Consider the following 27,295-nt stretch of genomic DNA (forward strand, 5'->3'; position numbering starts at 1 on the left):
TCTACATATTACTCCATGAGGCTCATTTAATAGAGCAACTAAACAATGTTTGCAGTTCAGTTAGCAGTTTGTCAATCATGTTCTTGTTTTACAATAATCACCGAACAAGGAGTGCAAGAAATGTTTTGTCTACGGGAACAGCAGCTTTAATCAACAAGAATATACACGTTTACAGCCACGTTCTACTGTATTTTCTGCTGCAAACACTTAAGTTAGATATATAGATTGACACAGAAGTAACAGCTATTCACCATTCAGCATTTTCTTAAACCCCTGACACCTCTTGCATTTTTAGCATCCAGCATTCCCTACAAAGTGAAGGAGCGGGCCATCTCTGGCCTTTAGTGCGAAGATTCATTCATACACACACTCATACTGATTATATATATAAATATATATTTATATATTTTTTTTTTTATTATTTTTTTTTTACAGGTCTGGAAGTCAGACACTGACTGATGAAGCTGCTCATCCGGGTTTGACAAAGATCATTGTCAGCTTAATGTTTAATACGTACTTCCTCATCCGTTAAACATGGATCTTCTTCCCGGGATTTATAGGATATAGAACTTTGTCTCTGAAAGACAAACAGAAAATCAATGTGTGTGTGTGTGTTCTCCCTCTTATTTATTCCTTCCACAAATCTCTGGAGTCATCATCTCAGCGTTAAAGAACAAAAAGATTCAAGTTGAAACCGAGGGAATTTTGTGAATGAAATCGAAAAGCGAGCCAGAAACACATTACATTTCTTTACACTTTATGGAGCGGCCCAAGATACCTTAGCAGGGAAGAGTGATGATTAACGACGACATTAAGATTAACATACATTACGGCATAATGGCACAGAAGGAGATGGGGGACCTGCTTTAGTGGGCTTATAACCTATTACTTTCCAACACCAATATAAAACAGGACTTAAATAAAGGACCTTTTTAACCCCGTAAGGATGGAGGAAGTAATATTGTATCCCTGCAATAAGTCTAATAACTTAATATTCTGTTCCCTACTCCTTTGCAATGGCCGTGAGGAGTAATCTTACATTCCCGCGTGTCACCGCAACAAAGGCACTTTAATTAGCCGGAAGCAATGTAATTTTAGTTTATTTTCTACCTAATCCATCGGCACTGTGCTAAAGTCAAGGAAAGGCTAGAAAATTTGCAAACACCTCACGAGAAATAACATGGAATAGACCAATAATCAAGAATAAGTAAGTTATCAGGAAAGGCTTTGAAGCCGCATCATAAACGGCATTCAATGGGGCCACGCAGACTCAAGTTCCCCTTCTTCACCTTGACAGCAGTGAGCACGGCTGCCATGTAAAAGATTAGATTATTCTCCTATTGAAGGGAAAAAATAACCAAAAATGGCCTCAATGCCCCTGACTGTTGCAAGGGTGCCAGGCAGTGTATGGGAGAAGAAATAAGAAAGGAAGGGTCCTGAAAGAGACACACAATGGGTGAAGTAGGTCGGCCGAATGGTTCTTATCTCACATCACATTCTATGTTTTATCTTAATAGGTAACAGTTCTGGAAATGTGGAGCTTTCACCATGAAAACCAACGGAATGTCCCTGATGATTTCTCTGCTTTTGCCATTTTGCTGCGTAACTGTTAGAGATATCACATTCACCAGTGACTTTCAGCGATTCCAAACTTCAGTATCTCATCTCTATTTTCTTACCTTATCCTCATTGCTTGTTCCTTCCAGTTTATCTTCCTTTTCCTCAGATTGGTCGTCCTCCTCTTTGCTTTGTACATTTTCATTCTCGTCCAGGAGTTTTTTCGGCAAGGGAGGAGGAACGTCTTCCTCTTGAGATGTTGGGGTGCTGGCGGCACTTTGCGTATTGATGCTGTGTCTGCTCTTTCTGTTGTGATCTACGGAGGCGTATTCTGCCGCGGCCTCCATCCTCAGCACTTTAACTGGCTGGCTCCCATCCTGCTCATCTAAAGCTCGGTTCCCTTCTTCCACCCCAGTTAATGCATTCACCTCTTTTATTTCTTTTACAGTTTCATACAGAGAATCTTCAATAATATTCTCATGAGATGAGCTGTCCTTCAGGACTTCGTAGGGTCCTTCATTCCCAGGAGGAAAATCACCTTCTATGTCTCTCGGGGAGAGGGGCGTTTCTATATTACTGTTTGGTGGGATTCTAGGTAACTCGCGACTTTGATGGCACCTGGATGATCTTGCAGAGTAGTCCTGGAGGTCACAAAGGTCAGGGAGAGAGCTCTGTACATCTTCGTATGGTTGGATGCAGGCAGCTGTACTATCCTCTGAAACTGAGAAACAAAGAGTCTGCTTTATTCATTATCTTTTCCATTTCTTGCTAAATTACATATAAATTGACAGCATAATTCTACATTAACCGTGGTAGAAAATATACGGAATCTGAAATGTTCCTGCAATGTATTTAGAAGCAAAATCAAAGATTCCACAAATGCAATACAAATCAATAATTCATTAGCCTAATCTTATTTAGATTGTATGTCATACAAACTTTTTAATACATTAATTTAAATAATTTGGTTACTGTGTAGCTGATGAAAGGAGAGAAGAACGATGCGAGGGTTTTTATTTCCGAGGGTCTACAGCGAGCAGGCGCTGGGTTGTATAGCGAGAGGCATTAGTAGACCCTTGATCTTAAAATCTCAATTAAAAACAATGAATAGCTTTTCTCTTCATTAATAATGGAACTGCTGGAATTGAGGAAGGTCACATTTCAGCAGAAAAAAAAAAACACCTTCCACTGACAAATATAAAAATACCACCCAAAATGGCTACTGCATGTCACGCCGAGCCGGGACAACACACAGCAAGGGCTTTCACTCACCATCTCCATTACTGACAGCACCGTTACGATAGCTGGCAGGGGGATCCGTCCCAAGGCTTGTGATGGAGTGGCTGTATGTTTCCTTATCAGACGGCTGTAAGACACAATCAGATCTTTGCTACAGATTGACAAATACAAACCCGAAACCATCAACCACAACTAACAAACCCAAACAATGGTTACATCATAAGTGGAAAATACTTAACAAAACAAGTGACATTTAATTTCATACATTCTTTCTGTACCTACTTCTAACACCGCTGGCAACACAGGTGCCTATAGTGCTGGGGTATTTGCGATCTCGGAGATGGTGCTCGGCTTGGGCATATTACAGGCAACTCTCCGGTTTGAAAGCTACCTGTTGGCTCTTCCAGTATTAAAGAACAAAACATTTATCGATAGCCCGCAAGACGGAGACGCATGAACTGCTAAGCATGACTACGTTTCTTAAAATTGGAGCATGATTTAGGAGGGGTGAGGCTTGATAGTAATTTAATCGTCTGCCCCGTTTCTGCTCCGCACCCAATCTGAACATGTGCAGCCAAGCCTAAGCTTCACCTACAACGCCTTTTATTTGTTCTTTTTCTTAAAGTGCGTTGGGGGTGCTAGTATTTTAAATACACTGTATGGGGAGAATGCATCCTAATATTTTATTTCAGCAACCTGGTCTCTGAGACACTCGGCTGGCAATGCCGTGTATAGAGATTCACATATCACACGCGTTTGCTTCGTCTATGCAAGTACAAATAATTTCAATAAATTACAGAGATTCTACAATATATCTACTAAATCATAGAGAATGAACGATATATTATATCACTTTACCGTCTTTTACAGAACGACATCATCTTCCATGCATTACTTTTTATGTAAACCAATTTACTTGTTAAGCGACAGCTGACATTTTCCATCAGCCTCATTAATTTCATTGCCGGTGTCTGGTCTTTTTTTAAACGCCATCATATTCTTTAAGGGAAAATGGTGTTTAAAAAAACCAAATGCAAGCCCTGACTATCAGGGCTGTCTTTAATGCAGGTTAGAGGGGAAGATGCCCAAGGCCCAGGCTTAGTTGCCCACAGCAGTTGTCCCTTGGGCCCCATCAATAGCCGCAGCAGTCCCGAGGTGGAGGTCTGTGCTCCTAGCGCTCTTCCCTTGAGTCCTGCGCAGCATGTATTGGCGCCCAGCAGCGGGTTACACGCAGGCTCTGGCGGAAGCATTAAGGTCAGGGCGGGTAGCCGCACAGATCTCTACTCAGGAACCACCGGGGTGAGGAAGGCACTTGCCCAAGGCTGCTGTATGTTTATAGATGGCCCTGATGACGGAACACTTCATACTGAATTTGATGAATTACTATCGTGGAGAGATCGGCCAATTAAATCATATATATTAAATCCCTTAGCCAACATATCATAATCCTTCTCCGGCCAATATAAATATAGATATATAGCAGGCTTACCACATTCATGAGATTTTCATGGTCCCCGCTGTGTTGTTTTTTATTCTCTTCTCTTTGAATTCAAAGAAAAAGATATACATTTATGATTTTGTTTAAAAAGAAAAGGAACACGTGAGTTAATGAATATACAATAACTTAATAGCTAATAAAAGCAAAGAAAACTCGGCCTGAAAATCAGAACCTGTATAAGTTAAGCTGCATTAAAATGCCTTTATTGGACCTACCAGACAGAGGTCAATAAGCAATAGGGGCAGATGGTGGCAACCAGTTAATAATATCTGTACTTACCGATCACAGCTAGAACATAGCAGGAAGATGGTAACGAGGAGGATTACAGACACTGCAGCCAGTCCTCCCCATGCCAGATACAAAGCTTGTTCGTTGCTCAGTCCCCCAGTACTGGATTCCACAATATCCCGCAGAGCTGGAGCCATTTTCAGCGTGCGGACATCTGCTCAGGAAACGGCTTCATTTGCACAAACTGATCTGGGTTTCTGCAAGTTATAAAAATAACGGCTTGGTTAGGCGATCTTGTTGACGCACTACATAAATATCATACCACAGCTTAGATACACATATTATATTCTAAATAGTGTAACAGTCCAATACACAGAATTCTATTATTGTATTTATCCTTAATTAACATAGAAATCTCCCCAGAGCTGTGACCTCTTTTCTGGGTATTTTTACATTTACTCCGCTCACGGTACAGTCACCCCATGGTGTAACTTGGATGACTGTATATGCGAGTAGGAGTAATTTATCGGAGAATATCATCATATAGTTATTCTAAAGCATGATTGGACACGATGAAATAGAATGAGTTATTTTGAAAGCGGAACCTTCAGGTCTTAGAATATATTAATGCTCCATCTGAAGGAACTAGAAAGAAGAAAAAAAAAAAAAAAAGAGAACAACTTTTCTAGGAATTGGTTGTCCTCATTTTCTGTATACAGCGGTTTGAAAAGAAGGAACAGATAAGCAATATTTTCTCTAACTAAATATAATCCACCATTTTGAAAAGATGTTGAATAATTATACCGGTTATACCAGTGAACATCGACATTGGGGAAAAGAGTCCACCAGTTCTAGAACAACAACTCATTTTGTTAAAAGCAAGTTCTCTAAAAGGATGGTTTCTCTAAAGACATGAGAAAAGGTGTTTATCTGCGCTGTGTACCAAAATCATCTTCCTTTAGTTTTCCAAGCACATTAATCCAGAAATATATATTTAGAAAATTACAGATGAATGTCTAGAAGTTCAGTCATTGTGACACACATGCTCTAAAGACACCTCTAACGGTTTTGTCTTGTGTACCCACCACAGCGACGTACAGATCCCGTTCCCACAGACATTTTTAGTTTGTTTCTCATTGAGTCCGGCCAAGTGAACTTTTATCTCTGTTGAAAACAATACTGGAATAAATCGGTATAGAACACCAACTATGGATTGATTAGTTTGACGTGATATAACGGCGACCACTAGGTGGCAGCACTGTTCTGCTAGCCAGCATTTATTTCTTACACTGGTAACAGGCCATTAATTATGCGGATTTTGCTACATGCCTAACTTCACTTTTTTCTATAACAAACAACATTACACAATTATAAAGGAGCCACATAGCTAAATTCATCAAACTAGGTAGCGCATTCACAGCCACTGTAATGGTCTGAGATATTTAGCTGAAAACATCATGGAAGCCAAGGTCGGTATCTCAGACAGGGTGGAGGGCATTATCTGATTAATGTCCCGTTCTTAAGATCTCTCTGCTGGTCTATCCCTTACAATGGCACGTTTACCTAGTGTGTAATACACCCTAACTCCCTCTACACTGTAAGCTCGTTTGAGCAGGGCCCTCCTCGCCTGTTATCTCTGTTAGTCAATGTGTTATGTTACATATTACTTATGTCCTGTCTACCCATTGTACAACGCTATGGAATTTGATGGCGCTATATAAAACAATACATAATAATAGCAGAGTGTCATTTCTTCAGTGTTGTCACATGAAAAGATCTAATAAAATATTTACACAAATGTGAGGGGTGTACACACTTTTGTGAGATACTGTATATCAATAAAATATAATAATCATAACGGCAAAACATACTTTTCTATTAAGTAGTATTTGGCCACCGTGGACCAATAAACAACCCAAATGTCCGTTTTACACAGAAAAGTATTAGCTTTCTGCTTGGTGTTCCACAGACATAACTCAATACCATTAAAGCGAAAAGAAACCGCACTAAATCTTCGCTTTGTTTTTATCACTTTACTGAGTGATAAGAAATGGTCATAAATGCATTTTTATGTGAAAGGAAGGGGAAAAAAACTACTGTAATGCATTTAGTGTCTGCAGGAGGCTCTAAGCAATATCTGGAATCGGAGTAATTCGGAGAGCAGAAAGTCATTATGTAAACTGCTTTCTATCTACTGCATACTGGTTGGGATAGCGCATTCGTTTCACCGGCCGGGGATACGTTCCCGCATCATTCAGTTTCAGAAAACACTCAAAAAATACATCCCTGGCAGCGGTAATAAAAATCAATATTTCGTTCTCAGAATGTATAAACTAAAGCATAAACGTGATGCCTGGAGCGATGATCGCGAGGCCTATTCAGAAGCAAACCCGGTTAATGCTTTACAGAAACAATATGAGATTTCTTAAGAAAGTTACGTTTACTTGAAAGAATCTGTGATGTGCCTGGAAGCAATAGTATTAAGCCTCGGTAAAATTATTTAAGTTTAGATTTTTTCCTCAGTAGAGACAAGAATATTTGAAAAAAAATATTTTAAATATACCTAATGGATAATACCGATAGAAATACATACGTCTATAAAGGCACAGTCTACAGACTACATTGTTAAAGGGTTTTTATGTTAACCATCAGCTAAGCAAACAAGGTTTTTCTTTTATAAATATATTTTTACACATATATGATATTTTTAAAAAAACAAAAAAAAAACAAAAATAAAAAAACCTAGCTTTTCACTCCATATTCACTCCAAACAACAAAATATCCATATTGATGTTGAGTGCCCTCTGGATTCTGTTTCTGAACTCAATGACCGTAGAGTACACAGAGCTTCGAGTACAACGTACTTCAAGGCCTCGAGTGTATGTTTCCCCATTTTTAGACTACTGGAAAATTTGGAAACTTAAAATAGCATGTATTACATTTTCCTACAATATTTGGTTTAATGTACACCATATGGAATAAATACCTTCTTTTTAATTCCAATTTCATTTAGTTGTTTGAATTTTGTTAATTTTTGGGGGGTAGGAAGTACCCTAATCATCATTGCGATCACGTTTGGGTCAATGACCGTATCTCAGTTTCTCAAATTAATTTGATTGCTGCCTTGAAGCTTGATTGAGATGCATTTTAGCCTATAAACGGGAAAGGGTTAAACGATTGTCTTTCCGGCTGCGAGGCACAAAATCAGTTGTTTTTAAGAAACTGTATATTCACAAATGCTTATAATTTCCAGATTTGTGGTTGAATATAAAATATATATATTTGTTTTAACCCTTCAGAAAGGGGAGGTCAAGGGCACAAAAAGGTAAATCACCAATGAACACCAGGTAAAAAGAATTATGCAGCAAAATCCCATGTGTTTGCTATAGCTACAGAGCCTCAATGAAGTTGAAAACGTTTTATTATATATATATATATACATATATATATACACATATATATATATATATATATATATATATATATATACACACATACATACATACATATATATACATACATACATATATACATATATACACACACACACACAACATATATACACACATTATATATGTATTTATTATTCATATTAGTTAGTACTAATATACACAATTTAACTAGGAATTGGCTGTCCTTGTTACACATGATGCCCATGTTGAATGATACTTTAGCACAATAAGGCTATTATTGTAAACGGCTCTAGAATTGCATCTAGTGTGTAATAAAACGGTATATATTAACCCAATTTATTGCCTTAAAGCAGTAAACCAGTTAATAGGCACAGCCCGTTTGTCGATTTTGCGGTGTTACCCTGTCCCACTTTCATGTGCTTAGCAGAAGGCGATTCCCCTCTGCCTCAGTGGTCCAGGACGGCAAGCGATAATCCGACGTCCCTGGAGAATCCCCTCCAAGCAGTTTCCTCCTTGTAAAGCCACGCAGCCAACGCAATTATACAATCTAATGAACCGAAACTAATACAATTCTGAAAATCTTTACGGCTAATGAAAAACAGGTTTCCCCCCTGTAGGTTTCTCCGGGTGTTGATGTAAGACCGCAAGGACATTTTCCATACAAAAACATCAGAAATAATATCAAATCTCAGAGCTTGGTTTGTCAGTGAACACCAAGACAGGATTTTGTAACTGAAAACATTGAAAGTCTTCTTTTTTTGTCTCGTTTTTATTTACTTTGTTAAGAGATGACGTTTAATCAATTTCCTGGCCTAAGGTTTTCCGATCCTGAGAACAGAAATTTAAGATCCCTTTCCTCATAGTTTACATACGGTGTTTTGTTTTTTTTTAATACATACATACATGCATACATACATACATACATATCGCCCATCATATAGTTTTTTTTTTTAGTCATAACATGCTGGGGAAAGTTTCAGACCTTCCAGAAGGTCTTGTGATGTATACATCATTAACAATCACAATGCTGCCAAATACCTCACAATTTTGAGGCCTGATGAAGATGACAAGATTCTGAGGAAAAATGACCTCTTCGGCTTGCATATTATTTATTATACTAGTCTATACGAAACAATCAGAAATTGAGAAGCCACCCAATAGCCTAGAGCTTAAAAGCCCCGGAAGCCTGCTACTTCCCTGCCATACCTAAAGCTGCCACCTAGCGTCCGGGTCATGGGCTTCACCTGAGATGGACCTCATTATAGTGATGGACATGTCAGGTGTGTTTCCACTAACAAACACAACCCAAAATCACATACTGGACATTCAAGCTTGCATAAAACCCATAATATACATATGTGATCTTTGCATGACAATTTCCCTTTACAGTCTGATCCAACTTCAGAGGTATACATGATCCTTCCATAAGGTGTCTCCACGCAGTAGTCCAAGATAATACATCTAAGAACAGGAATCTAGTTACATATAAAAACGCATTTATTTGTTACATGGGGAAGGGTGGCATTATAAAAGACCGGCATATTAATGAAAGAATATTAAGTAGAGCATTTCTTCCAAATCCATAAACCTGTAGGCATATAATGTGCAGATAAATCATATCTGAAGCCACAATCAACTTTATCTTCCTCACGTTAATGCAACTGAAAATGTAATTGTGCCGCTTATAAAGGGAAAGAGAAGACATTAATTAAATTACACCGGCTAATTAGTTTGTCATATAATTTAAATTCTGTGTGCTCTGATCGCTGGAACAGATAAATCAACCACGGCTTTACCGTACCCACATGGATACACTTTGTTCCAACCGTGGAATGATACTTCAATATCAAGGCGGAGGTGGAAAGGAGGTAACAGTTTGAAATAATATTTACGGGGGAAGCTATTGTTCAATTCAAACTATATTATTTGTTTCACGTTAATTATTTATTGGAAAGGGGTTTTCTTTACCCTGAAGAGGATCCTACGATCATCCACTACTGTTGTCTTCCGTGGATGTCCGGGCCTTTTTGTGCTGCAGCGATCACCAGCGCATTCTTTTTTTCCCTGAAAATATACCAAACCGTTGATTTGGCCACTCCTAATGTTCCTGCTATCTCTCCGATGCAGGGGCGTAACTAGAAACCTCAGGGCCCCGGTGCGAGAATCTGTTAAGGGCCCCCCCAACCCCCAACCCATCTATCTCTTTCTCACGATCTACCCTCTCCCTCCCTACCCCCCCTTCTCACGATCTACCCACTCCCTCCCTACCCCCCTTCTCATGATCTACCCACTCCCTCCCTACCCCCCCTTCTCACGATCTACCCACTCCCTCCCTACCCCCCCTTCTCACGATCTACCCACTCCCTCCCTACCCCCCCTTCTCACGATCTACCCAACTCCCTCCCTACCCCCCTTCTCACGATCTACCCCCCTCCCGATCTACCCACTCCCTCCCTCCCTACTCACAATCTACCCACTTTGTAGGTCACTTACCGTCGCTGCTGCTGCTGCCGCAGCCTGCCTCAGCGCTGCCCACAGTGCTGTGTTGGGAGCGTGAGGCGTTTGTCTCGGGTGCCGGCGCTCAGCGTGAAGCGCCGGCACCCAAGACAAACACCTCACGCTCCCAACACTGCACTCTGGGCAGCGCTGAGGCAGGCTGCGGCTGCGGCGGCAGCGGAGGCATCCTGGATTTCTGTCAGTCAGGGGGGCCCAAGAGTTGCCGAGCGGTCGTTTTCAGCAACCGCTCGGCACCCCTTGGGCCCCCCTGACTGGCAGAACTCCAGGGCCCGGTCGCAGTCGCGACCCCGGTAGTTCCGCCACTGCTCCGATGGATTCTGTTTTTTGCAGCCTAAGGATGCCTGTTTCGTTTACATTGAGAGCATCTTTGACCATGTGTTGTGGGTTCACAGCACCTTTTACCAGCTTAATTGATGAAGAAATAATAAAGGAATAGCCCAAACCTGTCCATGAAATTGTCCAATTACTTTTGGTCGCTTATATTACATTAATAATATATTAATGTAATTGCTAAACTATTAAAACTGAGAGACTGCACTTTAAGTTCATATTCATTATTTAACGGTAACGTGAATTTTGGTAAACAGCCAAAATAACAAAACGTATGTCAAGTGTCTAAATATGTCTCGACCTAACTGTATGTACAAATGGGAATCAATTTGTGTTTTCAGGAAGCGCTTGGAAAAATATGAACCTTTGCGTTGAATAGGTATCTGTCTAGGTAGAATGGGCAGTGGCCAGGCTGGATGAGAATGGAGAAGAACATGGAGCTACTTCCAGAAGTCTGCTGATCAACTCTCAGATCTGGATCCTCCCAGTATGTGAATACCACAATTATACTATAAATGATATGTTCCCTCGCTAAATAAAATAATAGCGTTTGTGTAGAAATTGGAAGCATATCTGTAAACCTTTTATTTTATGCACTATGCATTGGAGAGCATAAATATTTAGTAGAAGGGTCTAAGGCTATACAGTAGCGGAATCTAAACATGCATGGGGTAGGCATACGACTATTCTGAATCTAAGACAACATCGAGGACTGATTAAGGATTCAGTCTCTACATCAGGAAAACCGGCCAGACTAGTTGGGTATAATGTCTGCTGTCACGTTCTGTTCCTGACCATCAGCAAAATAGCAACTTTTTATAATAATGACAGTCCCAAATATAAACTTCCTACTGAGGCTCTACTCTGCCAAACCCCAATATCCCATCTTCTCTAGGGCACGGATATACTCCCTACACCTCCAACATTTTTATACTTTTCTTACTCATCCAATCTAGATTCTTAATGATGATTTAGCCCAACTTCAATGCCCCCCATGATAGCTCATCACCTGGAAAGCCAAGTAGGGCGGTACAGATTGTGCAAGGGTATTACTAGTAGGCTCTTAAAGGTCCATTCAACGGAGGCTTTGGCTCAAATATAAGCATTAAGAATCGTAACGAAACACTTCCTACGGACAACTTTGCTAAATTTACCAGGGTCCCTTGTACTACTCTCCAATTACTACTAAGACCACCATTAATCTAAATAAATAAGAATGCTCATTTTTTTTTCTTCAATAAGGATATATTTGAGCTAAGCATATGCCCTTTTCTTGATATCTACTGCAGCGCATCTACTTTTATAGTAGGGAAAATTTGTAATCGAAGGCAACAGAAGACCGGATGAAAAAAAAAAAAAAAAAAAAGGGGCAGATTTAAAAGCTTCTAGGCAGCGATCCCAGGAATAAAATGCGCTGCCTTCATCACAAAGACAAATTAATTCCTAATTGATCCCAAATCTGATTATCACACGAAGCAGCGTGGCATGTTTATTCAACAAGAAGATCAGATTCACAATGCAGTCTAAGAAAGAAGATCCAAGCCATGCAGTGCATTGTGCCACTGAATAAAAACAACTGTAAACCAGAGCTAAGAAATCCGAAACATCAATCTGTTTATGTTGTTAGATTTATTTCCGTGTCAGTGTGGCAAAGACGGGCGGATGAGATTTCCGCTTGAATGCGCTCATTAAAGCAGGGGAAGCAATGCTCAGTGAAGCCATCGCTTCAAAACGCTGATAGCATTGTAGCTTTTTCTCTCATTCACTCGCTTTGTGCCAGAGATTATTCTTTAGCCTCAAGGAAACCTCATAGCTCTACATATTAGACCGTGATTAATGCAGCTGTTCCAGATGTTGTCCCTCTGCAAGCCACCGCTTCAAACAGCCTGAGAGGACCATGTGTCATAATTAACGCTCCGATTATATCATCCCAGATTTTAAACTTAAATTATATTGAGAAAATTAATCAGAGGTATGGTTTATTTCCCACCATGATGTATAGGGGGTTAGGTGATGAAAAGGGATTCTGGCACAAAGTTTGATCTTTTCACTAGAACAACCAATAGAATAATCCGATTGGCAGGAACATTCATTGGTTGCTATGGTAATAAGCCCACTTTTCACAATTTCCAACAGAATCATTATACATCTCCCATACTAGCAAGCAACCCAATGAGAACCTTAGAATAAAAGTGATCTTGCTGTTACTAATAAATAATCTTAAATAACACATAAAACGGATAACATTCTGAAAATTAGATTTAACGAGACCCCGCAAGCAGTATTTTGAGACTGAGCTCTACTGCAGCTTCTTATAAATATAGAAACATAAATTGACGGCACATAAGAACCATTCAGCCCATTTTTCCTAATTTAAAGACCTTAATCAGCTCTTGTTTTATATTCAGGATAGCTTTATGTCTATCCCATGCATGTTTAAATTCCCTCGCTGTATTAGCTTCTACCACTTTTGCTGGGAGGCTGTTCCATTTATTTACCATCTAAACCTCTCACCCTCCAGGTTTTGATTCTTGCTCTATTACATCAAACATGTTATAATGGTGGCAACAACATATCTAAACATATAAAACATCCCCGTATACACAGCTACAATCAGCGTTTGGCCAAGTATGATGGGATTTGTAGTAGTTACCTATCTATGAAACATTGATTTACGTCATCATCTCAACGTTGGGCTGAAGTACTGCTGGCGGAGACGGGTATCGCTGGCCTGCCGACGAGGATCTAAACACACTTCTTTAGCACCATCTTTAAATGTTTCAGAAAGAAGAAAAGAAAAGTAACATACAGAAGACGTGTCATCGTTTCCATGGCAACTCTTCAGCCGGGAAATGTTAGTGGGCTCGCGGCGGCAATGAATGCTGTTCTCCACATCTCCTGCTAGAAGCTGGTAATGGAGCAAGGGCCTGATTCTTGTGTTCTCTGAGCACACACACCGGAAAACCGGCCATGGAACAACGTTCATAACTTCAGTTATCATAATCTGACCTCCGTACAGCGACTGTTCGCCAAACTATAACAGTTCGTGATCCATAAGATCCATAACCCATGGAGGTCACCCTACACACTCCTTGACGCTACTTGGTGAGGCTGCCCAGAAAAAAACATGAATTTTCTGTACCAGGAACCGTGGTTTAGCAGCTAAGGGGGTATATACACCCTCTTCCTAAAAAATGATGCCATCATATTCCGTAGCGCTGTACAATGGGTAGACAGGACCTAAGTAGTATATAACATAAATTTGACTTACAGAAACAGGTACATGATGGAAGTTAACATCTAGTTATGGAGCCCATTACATGTTGGACCTGCTCTGGGGATTTAGACCGCTGGCTCCGTTGGGCTCCTCACTATTGCCCCTGTATCTACAGTACAGAGCCACAGCCAGCAGGGGCTTCTCCCAATCCCAGGCTTAGTCCATCACAGGACCCTGCACTTGAGAACACATTCACAACCTTCAATCAATCTCTGAATGTAAAAATAAATATTTTCTATGCAATCTTCTAGCCTTGAACAGAATTGGCAGGCAGGTCACTGCCCTACATTCGGGACGAGAGGACAGATGGACACCCGGCGGAGCACTAATCCCGAAACTGTTCATTAACTAGCAACATCTATGTAGCTGTAATCCATAGTTTATTAAAACATAGAGGAACGCAGGATAACTCCGGAGATACGCAGGAGATACACCAGCCTTAATCCTTTATTCTTTACAGTTCCAAGGGTGGGCCATACCACATACATACCACTGAACGGGTCTCATAGCAAATGCAGAAGTGACTCCAAATGAGTGAATTCTTTGAGCATTTATCTGGCAATTAACAGCTACATCTCATTAATTATGTTGCAAATAATAATAATAATCAATAGCGATATCAGTTTCACGAACACAATACAATAAACACGCTCTGGAACAAAAGGTTTAATGGTTTTCTTCGTCTTTAATAAACATGCAAGAGCATTTACCCCAGCTGGGTAGATCGCACCAAATGAGTCGGGCCCAGACTGTGCCGGGTCTGACAGATCATAGATAAGAGGGAAACATAATGTACTCGGGGAGCAGGAGTTTGGTACGGACAGCAGAGATTGGAGTAACTGCTTTCTGTGCACGTTACGGAACTGACGGAGGGGGAGCGAGATGGTGAATTACTTCAATATGTAATGTCTCAGTGTTCTGCTGAGCTGGTGGTGGAGGAGGAATGCATGTGGGGCACCATGTAAATTGTAAGGGACCATTTAGTTATTGTATGCATTCATGCCAATGTACACTGGTATACGTTAATATATATATATGTTAAAGTGCCATCTCATATCTCAGGACAGTGTCATTTCTATGATTAGACTGAGGGCATCCACAGTGCTGAGGCATGTAGACGTAGTCAAGACAACTAAACACTCACACAAAAGCTCTCGGTACCACAGCACATGCCAGTTAAATCACCTCGTTATTACTCAATCAGTGCTCTCTGACAGCACCAGTCACTCATTTCTTCCAACTCACACACCCATGATCACTCGCACAAAACTCATTAGCCTCCCACGACTTCCCATCCCATCATTCTATAATGATGATCCTGTCATTAGACTGTATCCACAGCGATGACATCACATTTATTTGGCACAAGTATAAAATTAGATATTTTACCCAAGCTTTGGATAAACCGATAAAACTTTATTCAACCATCCAAGGTGGTAAATGTAGCAATAATAATAATCAATGTATCTGACAGACTTTTTTCTGATCTGCAGGATATGATCTACATTCCAATAAGTAAAATACTTATATTTCAGCCAGGGCCGGATTTAAAATCTAGGCACCCAGGTATAGAACGCCCAACACCACCCGATCAGTCAGAACTACTGACATTTCAGCATAATAAACTAATAAACATAATAAAGTACTAGTGTGAGATCAAAGCCAAACTCTTTACGTGGGGTTTTAACGTGATCTTGAAACGATGTTGCATGAGAACATGGTTAGGGTTTAGAAAAAAACGTTACCCCGACTGCTAACCCACAGATAAATATAACTGGCGCCTCATCATTTATATTAAAAGAAAATTAAATGCAAACATACTTTATTCTTTTAAGGTTATTTTCACAAACAGATATTCTCTTAGAAACCTAGCGATTTAAAGGACATGGCTAAGCAGAAAATGTTTATGTTGGTAGCAAAGTTTTCATTGAGATCATATTGAGAAAAAAAAAGACAATTGAATCATTTTCCAAAATGTCATCAAATCACTGATACAAGCGTGTTCCACTGCGTGCTTGGAATTGTAACGGCGGTAAAGCTGAAGAATGGGACAATGCTTAGCTGAAGCGACTCCGGTGGGACTATCCATCTCCTGAATAAATACATGGCTGGCTCTGCAGAAAGCTGGGGTTAGCAGCAATCAATTTCTCAATGCTATCAGAAGGCTCCTGTCCGCCTTCTAAATGCCACATAACATTTCATGGCACTCATTAAACTCCCACCAGCGACAATATTTCAATGGTAGAAATATAAAATTTGGCACACGCCTTGGCAGCAGTGTCAACCGAGCTATTTCTTGGTGCTTCAAAGTAGTGTAAGCCCTTTAAAGGCCATCAACGAAAACAGCGCTTTTCCCAAGTTTGCTTACCATGAGATTTGTATGATGGACGGCATTCGTACACAAGTGGCCCTCATGTGTGATTATAGGAAACCAGAAAAGGTCCTATTTTGGGAGATTCGAGACCCAGTCTGATTTACCTGTATAGGCGAGCCTTTCTTGGCTGGCTCATTCTTTGGTAGCCTAAAACCTGTCCAGGTTATAAACCCATCCGGCATGACCTTATTCATATCGTGGTGGTCATCAAGGAGAAATCCATGGATTCAGCTGCTGAAGTGTTACCACTAGGAAACCGACTCTCTGAATAAAACATCTTCTCCTAATGGCTAAACCAGGTTTTGGGTGACTTATCACACAAACAATACAATAAACATCTTAAGAAAACATAATTTGTATTCTGTCTCAACGGATCAAATGACTATAGGCTGATGGGACCATATTTAGATTATCCTTTTACAAAAAATACTAGGTTTCAAGTATTCATATCTATATTTCCCTTGACTGTACATTCTATAGTTGGGTGTGTAAGTATGTGTGTATGTGTGTACGTGTGTGTGGGGGTTTTTTTTTCCCGATTCAGTCAGACCTTAAGATGTCATAAGTGTCTTCCTATATAGACACACAGGTTGGTCATTTTGATTGACCCAGACATGCCCAGGTTGATATAAATTATATTATAGCTATGAACTGACCACTCCTCTAGTGACACTGCCCGTCTCTTGCCCACCTTAACGATTCCTTGTCATCTGACTACTTTTACAGACCAGCTCTGCATGACATAACTAAAAGCCCCCTAAAGGGTGTTATGTTAAGCAGAATAAAAAGGAAACAGTACAGCTTGTGTACACCGGCCGGTGTAACGAATACTCCGGGTCTGGCCTCCTAAACACATTTACGTTTACAGACACAAGATCAACTTCCAAATGAAACGCGGTATTGTCTTTGAAGCACTACGGCAGTCCATAGAAGACAAAAGAGAAAGATCATGACTTCCACTCCGAAAGGAGCACAGATACCAACCAGGCGGCAAAGTCCTGCAAACGCAGCAAGGAGAGCTTCGCGCAGCGCAGAGCACACAGACCAGCTGCTGTTATTAATACAGAGCGGCTTTTAAGACAGTAGTCCAGCTTTCTCGATCTTCTTCAATGAATAAGCTCATTATGCCGTGTCACAGTCAAAAAGAATAAGAGGCCTCTATTTAATCTCTTTGCTGGAATCCGGAAGTCCCCTTATTCAGTCGGGGCCGAGCCGGTACACATGCCGCCTCTCCCAGGTTTAAGTGCAGTCCCTAGTTTGCATTAATATTCTACGGATTGTCACATAAAGCCGTCCTAAATTGTCCAATTGGCAGGGACCACATTATAAATATACATACATATAGAAATATACAGAGGGGCTGGGGAAACCCGTGTTTATTTTGCTGGGGTTTGTTAGTTTATTACTCTGGCATTAGAAAGACATCATTTCAGTAAAGTCCTCAAACTGAGCTAGCTTTTGTTTTAGATGTTCTTTTCTATGTTGGGCCATTAAGGAACTGATTGTTGTTTGGAACCTGCTCACAATTCAAATAAAAGCCGCACCTCTCTATAAAAGACGATCGTCCTGTACAGAATACCCCAGAGGACCGTGATCCCTGCCCGTGGAAGGAGCAGCCCGCTGACTTGCAAGGTCACAATACATATACACACACATATACATATATACACAGACACACACACACTAAATGGCAAAGATCTGGGAATGTATTACAAAACTACCGAAAAACATCATAGCTATTAGTATTGCAGTTACTGTTACAACCATTTTGGGCATAAAACATGATTTCTTTCACTTGTTCACTGGCATGTTTCCCACTTGCCATAGGTAATCGAAGTACCAATTGTCATATTCGGGTATATGACATCACACATGCTTGCCAACATTGGGACAGAATTTGGAAGTGACATCACACACCATTTTTCATGCTAACCTTTTGCTGTCACACTTTGCTTGCGCAATGCATACTTTCCATTTGGCCAGAACAGACGCCCCCCATGCAGAAGTTCTGCAGTCTGGGGTTGTGTACGGAGTCTAATAATAGTACGTTTGGCATGTAAGGGGACAGTGGGAGAAAAATATCCAAGTGCCTAGTGCTGTCTGACACATAGGACACAAATGGTATGTGGCAATTAACACTCTGCTACAGCCTCTGGAATGCAACAGGTTAAACAAACAATCCAAGGATTCCTCCAAGTAAAAATGTTGCTGAAACGCATTCCTGCTTCAGGCGCGAGATATATACATTCGACACTTAATAGACGGAAGCTGCTTTTGGAAGATGATGGGAATTATTCCAAAAAGACAAAAATTGGCCCCAAATTGGTGATCGACAAACTCAATGAATGGCCTTTGGACATAGCCCAGTGTATTGTTACAGAGAACTTACACAAAGAACGTTCTGATCTTCTGGACAGAAGACTCGAGGTTCTCCGTCACCCGAAATATCCACGCCATAGAAGAAGCCGGACCGGAACATACGCGTCTCTCCCTTAAACCTTTTTGGTCTACAACCATTAAAAAGCTAGAGCCACCCCAACCAATGCGATAAAAATCATAAAGAGAACGGTACAAGTCGCTCCAAATCCTTTCATTATATATGGCGGGCATATTCATCGTAGGGTTTGTTCTTCATTCATATCACAGAGGAATCTGATCCATATTTTCTTTCAAACTGCATTTTATGTTCAGGAATCAATTTTTATTAATCATTTTAGGGAATGGCGATTCCTGAAGATCAAATGCCCTAAAACGAAGCCTCATTCTGTTGGTTCTTCGGTCTGATTTAAGACCATTAGAGCCTCCTTCCTACCATCTAATTACTCAATTACAGCATAGGAGGGATGGGGGAGGAATAATATTCCCGGGTGTATTCCTGGATAAGAACTTGTTACACATTCTGTCTCACGCTGTACTAAAAGGATTCTTCCAGTAATACATGTAGCAAATCATCAGTGAACGTGTGATGAAAAATAATAACATAACAAAATGTGCATGAGCTATCAATAACGCTAACAGACCATAAAAACAGCCTTTATGGGGTTTTTTATATTCATTTAATGAAAGGGTAGTGGATGCATGGACCAGCTGAACAGCAAAGATAGAATGACTTGCAATAAATACAAAAAGGGAAACAAAGAAAAGGTTGGGTTATCGAGACAGGAACGGGCGAGACTAAATGAATCACCAGGCAGATAACACACTTCACAAGGGAGCGACACCGTAGACACCTGGTGACCAAGTAATGACATCATCATTATTTCCCCGTTTTACCAATAGCTTCGTTTTTAGAGCGGTAGAAGAAAGCGCAATGTTTCTTTCCGGTTCTATTCTGCAAGTGTTGATCCGAGACAGATAATTGAAGGCGTCGCACCGGCTTACTCAACATGGGTAGGGGTTAGGAGGAAGAGAAATAAAAAAAATCATTGCAACACTAAAGTGGAACTAAAATTATAGAACCTCAGAATTTGACAGCAGATAAGAGCCCATTACCCCCCCCCCGTAAAAAGACTTGGTCTGGTCTTAGATTAAGGATAGCTTTATGCCTATCATATGCATGTTCAAACTACCCCACTGTATTAGACTGTACCGCTTCTGCTGGGAGGCATTTCCACTTATCTACCACCCACTCAGTCAAGTAAAAAGCTTTAGATTATGACTTCTTATTCTAACATTTCCACTTCTGTGAAATAAACCAGGGGCAGGAGGGAAGTTTAAGTATATAGATGTTTCTATCAGACAACGCAAACCCCTGAACAATCCTTTCATTCTAACGTACGTAGAGCATCTCCTTAACTAATCCCACAAAGTATGCCGTCCGCAGCGTATACAATACCAAGACCCGACAGCTTAACAGCCAGCTGCATCTTCCAGTCTCTGCACTTAATGGGCATTTGGATTAAGGATACAAGTTTCTAAATAATAATAATAATAAATATTAATAATAAATACACCGCCCAATGAAAATCACTTCCATTGCTTGGAAATATAACCCTTTACGGCACAAACCCACTTAAAAAAGTTCTAAAAAGCTTATTTCCAGCCAAATTACCAGCGGCTAATATCAGTATAATTTGCAGCAGAGCATGCATTACTGCAACTTCCGAAGCGCAGTCCCGTCTACAGTCACAACATTCGCTTAACGCGCTTTTTATAAGCGTTCCGCTGCTTTCGCCATCGTACTCCATTGATTTCAGGACCCTGGGGGGTTTGGATGTACGATTGGAGCTCCGTGTACGCGCATGCAGGGGAGCTTGGCGGAGCATACAAGAGTCATGTAAGCGACATACATTGTCATAGCAGCACCGATCTATGACACGTTATTACCACGGCTGCAGATTGCACTCGTCTTCCTCGTATATTATAAAAAGGAGTTGTTGTAATACAGGTTTTGGGAGCAGGGACATGGCGTGTCCTGGTCTCCAGCCCGTGTCACTCTCTGCAATCCCTGCGCGAGTTTAGAAGTCTGTAATAACTCCCAGAGAACTGATCTATGTCATTTCAAAAACATTTCCAGCACAGCTAGAAGAGAGACCTGCGAGGCTCTGGGTACCATACAGAATATTTTAAAAGCCACATTTTAAAATAGTCTAGGGAAGGTTTTTTTTTTTTTTTTTTTTGTTAAGGCTACAGCAGAATATAATAAAAATAGAGCTTAACACCGCTAATTATAAAATTCTTATAAGATATAACAAAAGCCTGCGTTCTAACCAGAGGGGCGAGAACCCCAATGTGAATGAAAGGGTTAACCATTCTGGTAATACGACTCTGTACCCCCGGCCACTGAATTGCTTTATACCCAGAGATGAATTCCGACATACACACGAAGCACACGCTAAAGGCGGCCGACGATGCGGGGACTTTATTGGTATCCGGCTGCATTACCCCACATGCGTGTCGCAGCCATGATCATTGTATCATACGTGAGCAAAAGAAACAAACATACTCACCGAGATCCGATCCGACTTTCATCCAGGGGACGGACTCAGCTAACTGGAGACCCCTTGGAAATCCTAGCCTGAGGAATGCCTCCCAGCTAATGCTCCATCGGAGTGGAATTTAAGGATTCCTGGCCGCTCGGTCGCATTGTGAATGTGCATGCAAAGCACACAGCACTTCCTTATTAGGCTGCCAGCCTGTGAAACAGGCAACAATACCGCCTCTGTCAGGACACAACACCCTGCCACAACTCCACCGCCTTAACCCCTTCACTGCCAGGCAGTCACCGTGCCGCACAATAATAATAATAATAGTTACCTGAAAAACCTGCGGATTGCTCACTGTAACATAAACAAGAACTTTGCATTCTTTTCACCGCCGTTGGTTATAGACACACAGAGACTCTTCATGGAATTTACATTTTAATGGCTCGTTCAGACCCAATACATTCTCTTCTATGTATTGTTACTGATCCATTCCGGGAGTCAGTAGCCACGGCTGGGTTCATATACGGCAGGCAATACACTTGTCAAAAAAAAAAAACCACTCACAAAAAACTCCAATGTGTTAACCGTTTGTACGCCTAGCGCCGCAACGAAAAAATCATGTCCTCTCAAGTGCTCACCATTAACCTTTAAATTTCCGGAAGGAGGTCCAGGCTCCCTACTTGTTAGCCCCACAAAGGCATCGGACGCTAAATGGGTGCAGTCTGTGCCGACCGGCTACTTTAGTCACGCATGTATAGCTGGACTCTTCTGCTGCAAGCTTCTGGCAGGGAAAGAGTCAACAGCGTCTGCACTTGCCCCATGGGATGTCACAAAGCTTGGGGGTCTGGCAGACAGCATCTATCCGAAGTCTGACAACTTGGCGCATGTGAGAACATCAAACGGAATGGCTTTATGGCCTCCCTCCTTCCACTGACTGCCGGTTATAGTTCCTTATACAGCGCAGATAAAAAGAAACGATATTCCTTAAGTAATAGGATTCACGGGCGTAATGATCCTTAATGCAAGCATTCTAGGTAGCGACCCGAGACTATGTTATAGTTTATTCAGTCTGACATAAGCCCCCCCCCGCTGCTATATTTATGTAGCCTCGGGTTTCCTCTGCTATCTGCTCTGAAGAGCGGGAGGAGGGCATTGCACGGTACAGGGCAGAAATATTAGGGCAGAAATATTATATACATATATAAATACATACATTATTTGTTATAGGAAATAATATAAATAGCGCCCATTGCATTAATTTGTATAGCGCCAACAGATTCCATAGTGCTGTTGCAATAAGGGTCAGTGAAACTATTTAATGAATACTGGTACAAAAGGAGAAGCTCCTGTGAGCTTACAATCTATTGCTATGAACAAGTTACGTTTTCTACACCAGCACAACTATAATGGAGGCAACAAAGTAGCGTCTTTAACTGGGGACCCCGGCACTGGCCTGGAGGATCCATCTGTCACCGGTGATTACCAGACCGCCAGGGTTCTGCCCGCTCCTGCCCCGTCAGTTCCATATAATCATAGAAGGCCATTAAGGCTTCTTAATATAACTGTGAAAAGGGGCATCCCCATTTACATAGTTGCCGAATGTCTCAAAGTGGCCAGGACAGTCCATATAGCACGACCTCACCTGCTCTTTGCATTGTGGTTAATTGCAGTGCCCAAACTAGACAATGGGAAAAACAGACATAGCGCAGGCATTACACGGACAGGGCGTGATATCATAACGCCCCCAGCATTACATGGACTGGGTGCACCACATTATCCCGTTTGGTGCAGAGGGTGATCGGAATATATTTGCGTATTGAGATCTTGTATCTCCAGGGATGGAGGCAGCAGCTCGATGATGTCAGTATGTGACTGTATGAATGAGCGAGTACACCTGCATGCATGCGTGAACAATGAATTTCGCCCGCAGATAAGAATCATTTGGCCCACCTAGCCTGCCCGTATTTCTGGGTCGCTTTATTCCTACCCCATGCATGTTTAAATTCCCTCTACCACTTCTGATGAGAGGCCATTCCATTTATCTACCAACCTAAATACCTGTAAAATAATACATCAAACAGCTTGCCATGCAAACACAAACTGAATTACTTATTTGGCCGAACGGTAGCCAGGACTTTTGTCAATCTAAGAATAATTGCATTCTACAGAAGTGAGGGGGTGCAAAAGCAAACGGATGCTCAACTTGGCCAGCAAATACAGCCTCTAGACCACCAAGCAAAAAAAAAGAATCACACACCACCACCTGAGGTTACCTAAATCATAATGTACTAAATCTACTGTAAAGCGCGAGTTCACAAGACCAATTTGCCTTAATGTCCAAAAGTGGATGTAGATTTAGGCAGTCATATAGATGAATAGTTTAATAGCCCAAGGAAAAAGTGTAGCCATGAAAAATAATCTGGGCACAAAACTCAAGATGACATTTTACCCAAATTACCAAGCAAACCATTCTCCGCTTGCAGCTTGGCCTCAGCATCGGCATGACCGGTCACCAACATATCATCTACAAGGCTGGGATACCGGCGTACAGTTCTAGCCGGCTCCGACAATTCTGCTATTTACACACAACAATCCCAACACAAGACTATTGTGCGCAGGTTGTATATAATTAAACCACATCGATAAACCAGACCTGGTATATTAATCTGCGGGGAAGGCTGTTTGTACATAAAACAGACATGAGCAGCGCCGCTGCCATTAATCAGGATGGATATTTTCCATCGGGACAGAAATGTTCTTCAGGATTCAAGGTCACTGGAAACTGGATAATCACACAGGTTTGACTCGACCGAGCAGTATAAAGGAGCCACTGTCTTCACGTGGCTCCCGGCCAGCTCTCGAGATATCAAACCGGTGAGAGCCTCTGCTTTGAAAGTGGGTTTTGAATACTTAGTCATTTGGTAAAGCGCATCACCGTTTGCAGGTCCACATCTAGATCCATAATAGGTCAAGTATCTTTGGCCGTCAGTTTACAGCCTGAATACCCTGGGCCATCTGCCAAAGCTGGGGCAAAAGGAGGCATCTGGATCAAACTGGACTTCTCCAAATATAGCAGTTTAACCCCAGTGTGGCCTAAATGAACACGACCCACTACACTGATGTATAATGAATAGAGGACTGCACAGAGATTAGGCTTAGTTCTAAGGACTCCTCTACATCATCCCAGTTTCTCTAATCACGTCATCTATTACGGCTAGTATAGCGCCATCGCAGTCCGGCAGTGTTCTGCTCGAGCCACATCCTTCCTTTAAATAGCAATTGATTATTTTTATGGTAGGGACTTGTAGTTCTTTAATATAAGACGGGTGGGAATGTGGCGGGGGTCCAAGTTTTAAGAAGATTAGAAAACCCCTGACACTTATTCTTGGACGTTTAGAGCACTGCGGAATCTGATGGATCTTTCTAATAAAGAATAATTGCAGTAAAGGTGGAGAGAGAGGCACAGAGAAGGATGTAAGCGACACAGGCTGCCCACACAAAGACTGTGAACACATATTGTGTAGATCAAAGCCTTCTCTGAACGGAAAGAGAAGTAGCCACACACAACGGTTTCATATATCCACTCATTAACCTGATAAACCACACCTGAGCTAAGAAGACCGCTTTAACCCAGCGATGACAGGCCTGCTTCATGTAGAGCACTACTTTGGAGCTATATATTCTGCTATATGATGCTTGTATATATGCTGTATATATTCTGTGCTGTATATGATATGTATGTTCTGTCCTTGAATAAACTAAATCAAGCAGGTGTTTAGCATTCACAATGCACAGGTTATACCAGAGAGTTTAAACATTCAGCTCTCCTGCAAACTCAGGGTGTAACATACAAATAAATATGGGGTTGAGGGGATAAAACACCAAATTGTATAGATGTAAAATAATTAAATATAGATCCTCTCTGTTAAAGAAGTTATAGGCAGATTATATAGAACGTGGAGTACTTATTTGCATTGATTAAATTTACAGTGGTTTACGCTTGTGGTTCTATTTTAGACCCGATTCCACATTGCATCCTGGCAGACTCTGACTTGTTCCATTCTTTACTTTTTTTAACCACTAAAGCTAATAATTTCCTGCCAGTTATACCCCAATAATCCTATTTTACAGTATATGAGCTCTATACAGTTCTGCCATGTTAACATTTCTCACTGTGCAATGCTCTGTATCTTTAATGTTAATATAGTTGTTAAGCAATGCGTGCCTGGACCCTAGGCCAGTACCATAACTATTTAAAAAACGCATATTCTTTTCATAAGATTATTTCTCTCTAGTTATAAGATCCCCTTTGTATGCAGCAAAGCAATGCTTTCAATTAAACATACTGGTGCTAAAATATATATATACACACACACACACACCGGTATATACAACATATAAGGTTTAATACAGAAGACAGGGTCACTATTGTTCATCTTTCACTTACCTAAACAAAACACAAAGCAAGCCAATGCCGGGGACAGCACGCCAAACAAAACAGATCATGAACAACAGCCATATATATGCACAATTACTGTCCTTAGAATACCCTGTATTATAGATGAACCGCCCACCAATTAAAATGGTAAATCACATTTTTTGGTTATATTGTATTACAATAAATATAAACAAAAAAAACAAACAAAAATACTACTACGGAACTAAGTCAGTGGCACATCGGGCATATAGCCGTTCCCTATGTGCGCCCCCTATAGGCAGGATTTGCTTGCGTCCTCCGACAGTGCCCAATGGCGGTGGATCTTTTTTAGATGTGTTGGTTTTCTAGTGCTACATCCGTACCTTGAGATTTGTGCAATTGTACCGCGTCTGCACGCGTTTGTGCAAAAATGTATTCGCTAACGGCACCAGTTATTATTAAATCTATTTTTATTCAAAAAGCTTACTTGTCTTTTGTGTCTTCATCTGGATCAATGAAGAGCAAAGTTTGAGTACATTCTATCCCACAGAAGCAAATGTTGGCATTTCCACAAAAATTAAACCAATTAAACCAATTTTTCATGTTCTTTAATGAGGTCTTATGATCTTGTCAGAAGAAAATGGCCATTTTCCAGCAATTATAAGTTAATTTCTAGCAGAGAGAAACAAAAACAGGCAAACCACAAACGTTTCTCGCATAGGGGAACAAACTATCGAGGTCTAAACGATGGTTTGCTGTGGTTTATAAGACAGGACATGCTGCGCTCGATACTTTGACCAAGATGCTTTCTGTAACTAGTGTTTCTGTAGAAAAGCTATATTTGTGTAACACAAAACCGTTCCTATTTGCTGCAGAATGTATCCTGGGTGGTCAGAGCAGCTGGGGGAGCTTCAGGTGCAGAGGAGCTGGAGATGAGTGATCTAAAACTTTTTCCAATATTATAGAAACCAGGGGTCAGGGGAGGGCAGGCACCTTCTGGCCTGGTGGGGGCTGTCAGGTAAAGCCAATGGCCTCTCGTATTTCATATACACACATTAACTCACACGCTTACACACATTTATACACGCTAACACACACACATACCCTCTAACCTCTAACACAGACAATCATGCTAACACACATACCCTCTAACACATACACACTCACTCCAACATACTTGGGAGGCATGTATTTATTATCCTACATAAAACTTGTATGTGTAAATAAACAAAACAGGATCCTATAAGATATTGGCGCTGCACTCCAACATGTGTATTGTGAAGATGGCTACAAGCATAGTTAGTTTACTTAAGGTTATAATGCTCTTGAGCTATATGCCACTAGTTGAACGGGTTAAATCTATTTTGATGCTGCATGGTGAAGATCGAAAAATTCATTTCACGCTGTATAATTAACCTTCAGAACAAATTTACTGTGTAATCGGTTAGGTGGTAAATACTGCAAATTTCCATAGCAACCGCCTCCAAAAATAGGAAAAAAAAAAAAAAAAAGACTCAAAA

General features: G+C 41.0%; 2 protein-coding genes across 3 annotated transcripts in view; one reads left to right on the top strand and one right to left on the bottom strand.

The window, feature by feature from the left end:
• The window catches only part of LOC128497813 (myelin P2 protein-like), a 118,578-nt gene that overhangs the window by 30,404 nt on the left and 60,879 nt on the right, over positions 1 to 27,295 (top strand). The window lies entirely within an intron of this gene.
• PAG1 (phosphoprotein membrane anchor with glycosphingolipid microdomains 1) overlaps positions 1 to 27,295 on the bottom strand; it is a 57,698-nt gene that overhangs the window by 829 nt on the left and 29,574 nt on the right. The window contains exons 1-6 of one of the 2 annotated variants that reach the window (XM_053467981.1): positions 21,383 to 21,547; positions 4,574 to 4,779; positions 4,286 to 4,337; positions 2,830 to 2,923; positions 1,680 to 2,278; positions 518 to 577 (exon numbers count right to left, since the gene is read on the bottom strand). In XM_053467981.1, the coding sequence (XP_053323956.1) occupies positions 518 to 577; positions 1,680 to 2,278; positions 2,830 to 2,923; positions 4,286 to 4,337; positions 4,574 to 4,719 (951 nt within the window). In that variant the 5' untranslated portion in view covers positions 4,720 to 4,779; positions 21,383 to 21,547. Of the gene's footprint in view, positions 1 to 517; positions 578 to 1,679; positions 2,279 to 2,829; positions 2,924 to 4,285; positions 4,338 to 4,573; positions 4,780 to 21,382; positions 21,548 to 27,295 lie in introns of those variants that run through there. The other variant, XM_053467982.1, reaches the window with a different exon arrangement.

This window comes from Spea bombifrons, chromosome 5 (assembly GCF_027358695.1).
Source record: "Spea bombifrons isolate aSpeBom1 chromosome 5, aSpeBom1.2.pri, whole genome shotgun sequence".
Taxonomy (NCBI): Eukaryota; Metazoa; Chordata; class Amphibia; order Anura; family Pelobatidae; genus Spea; species Spea bombifrons.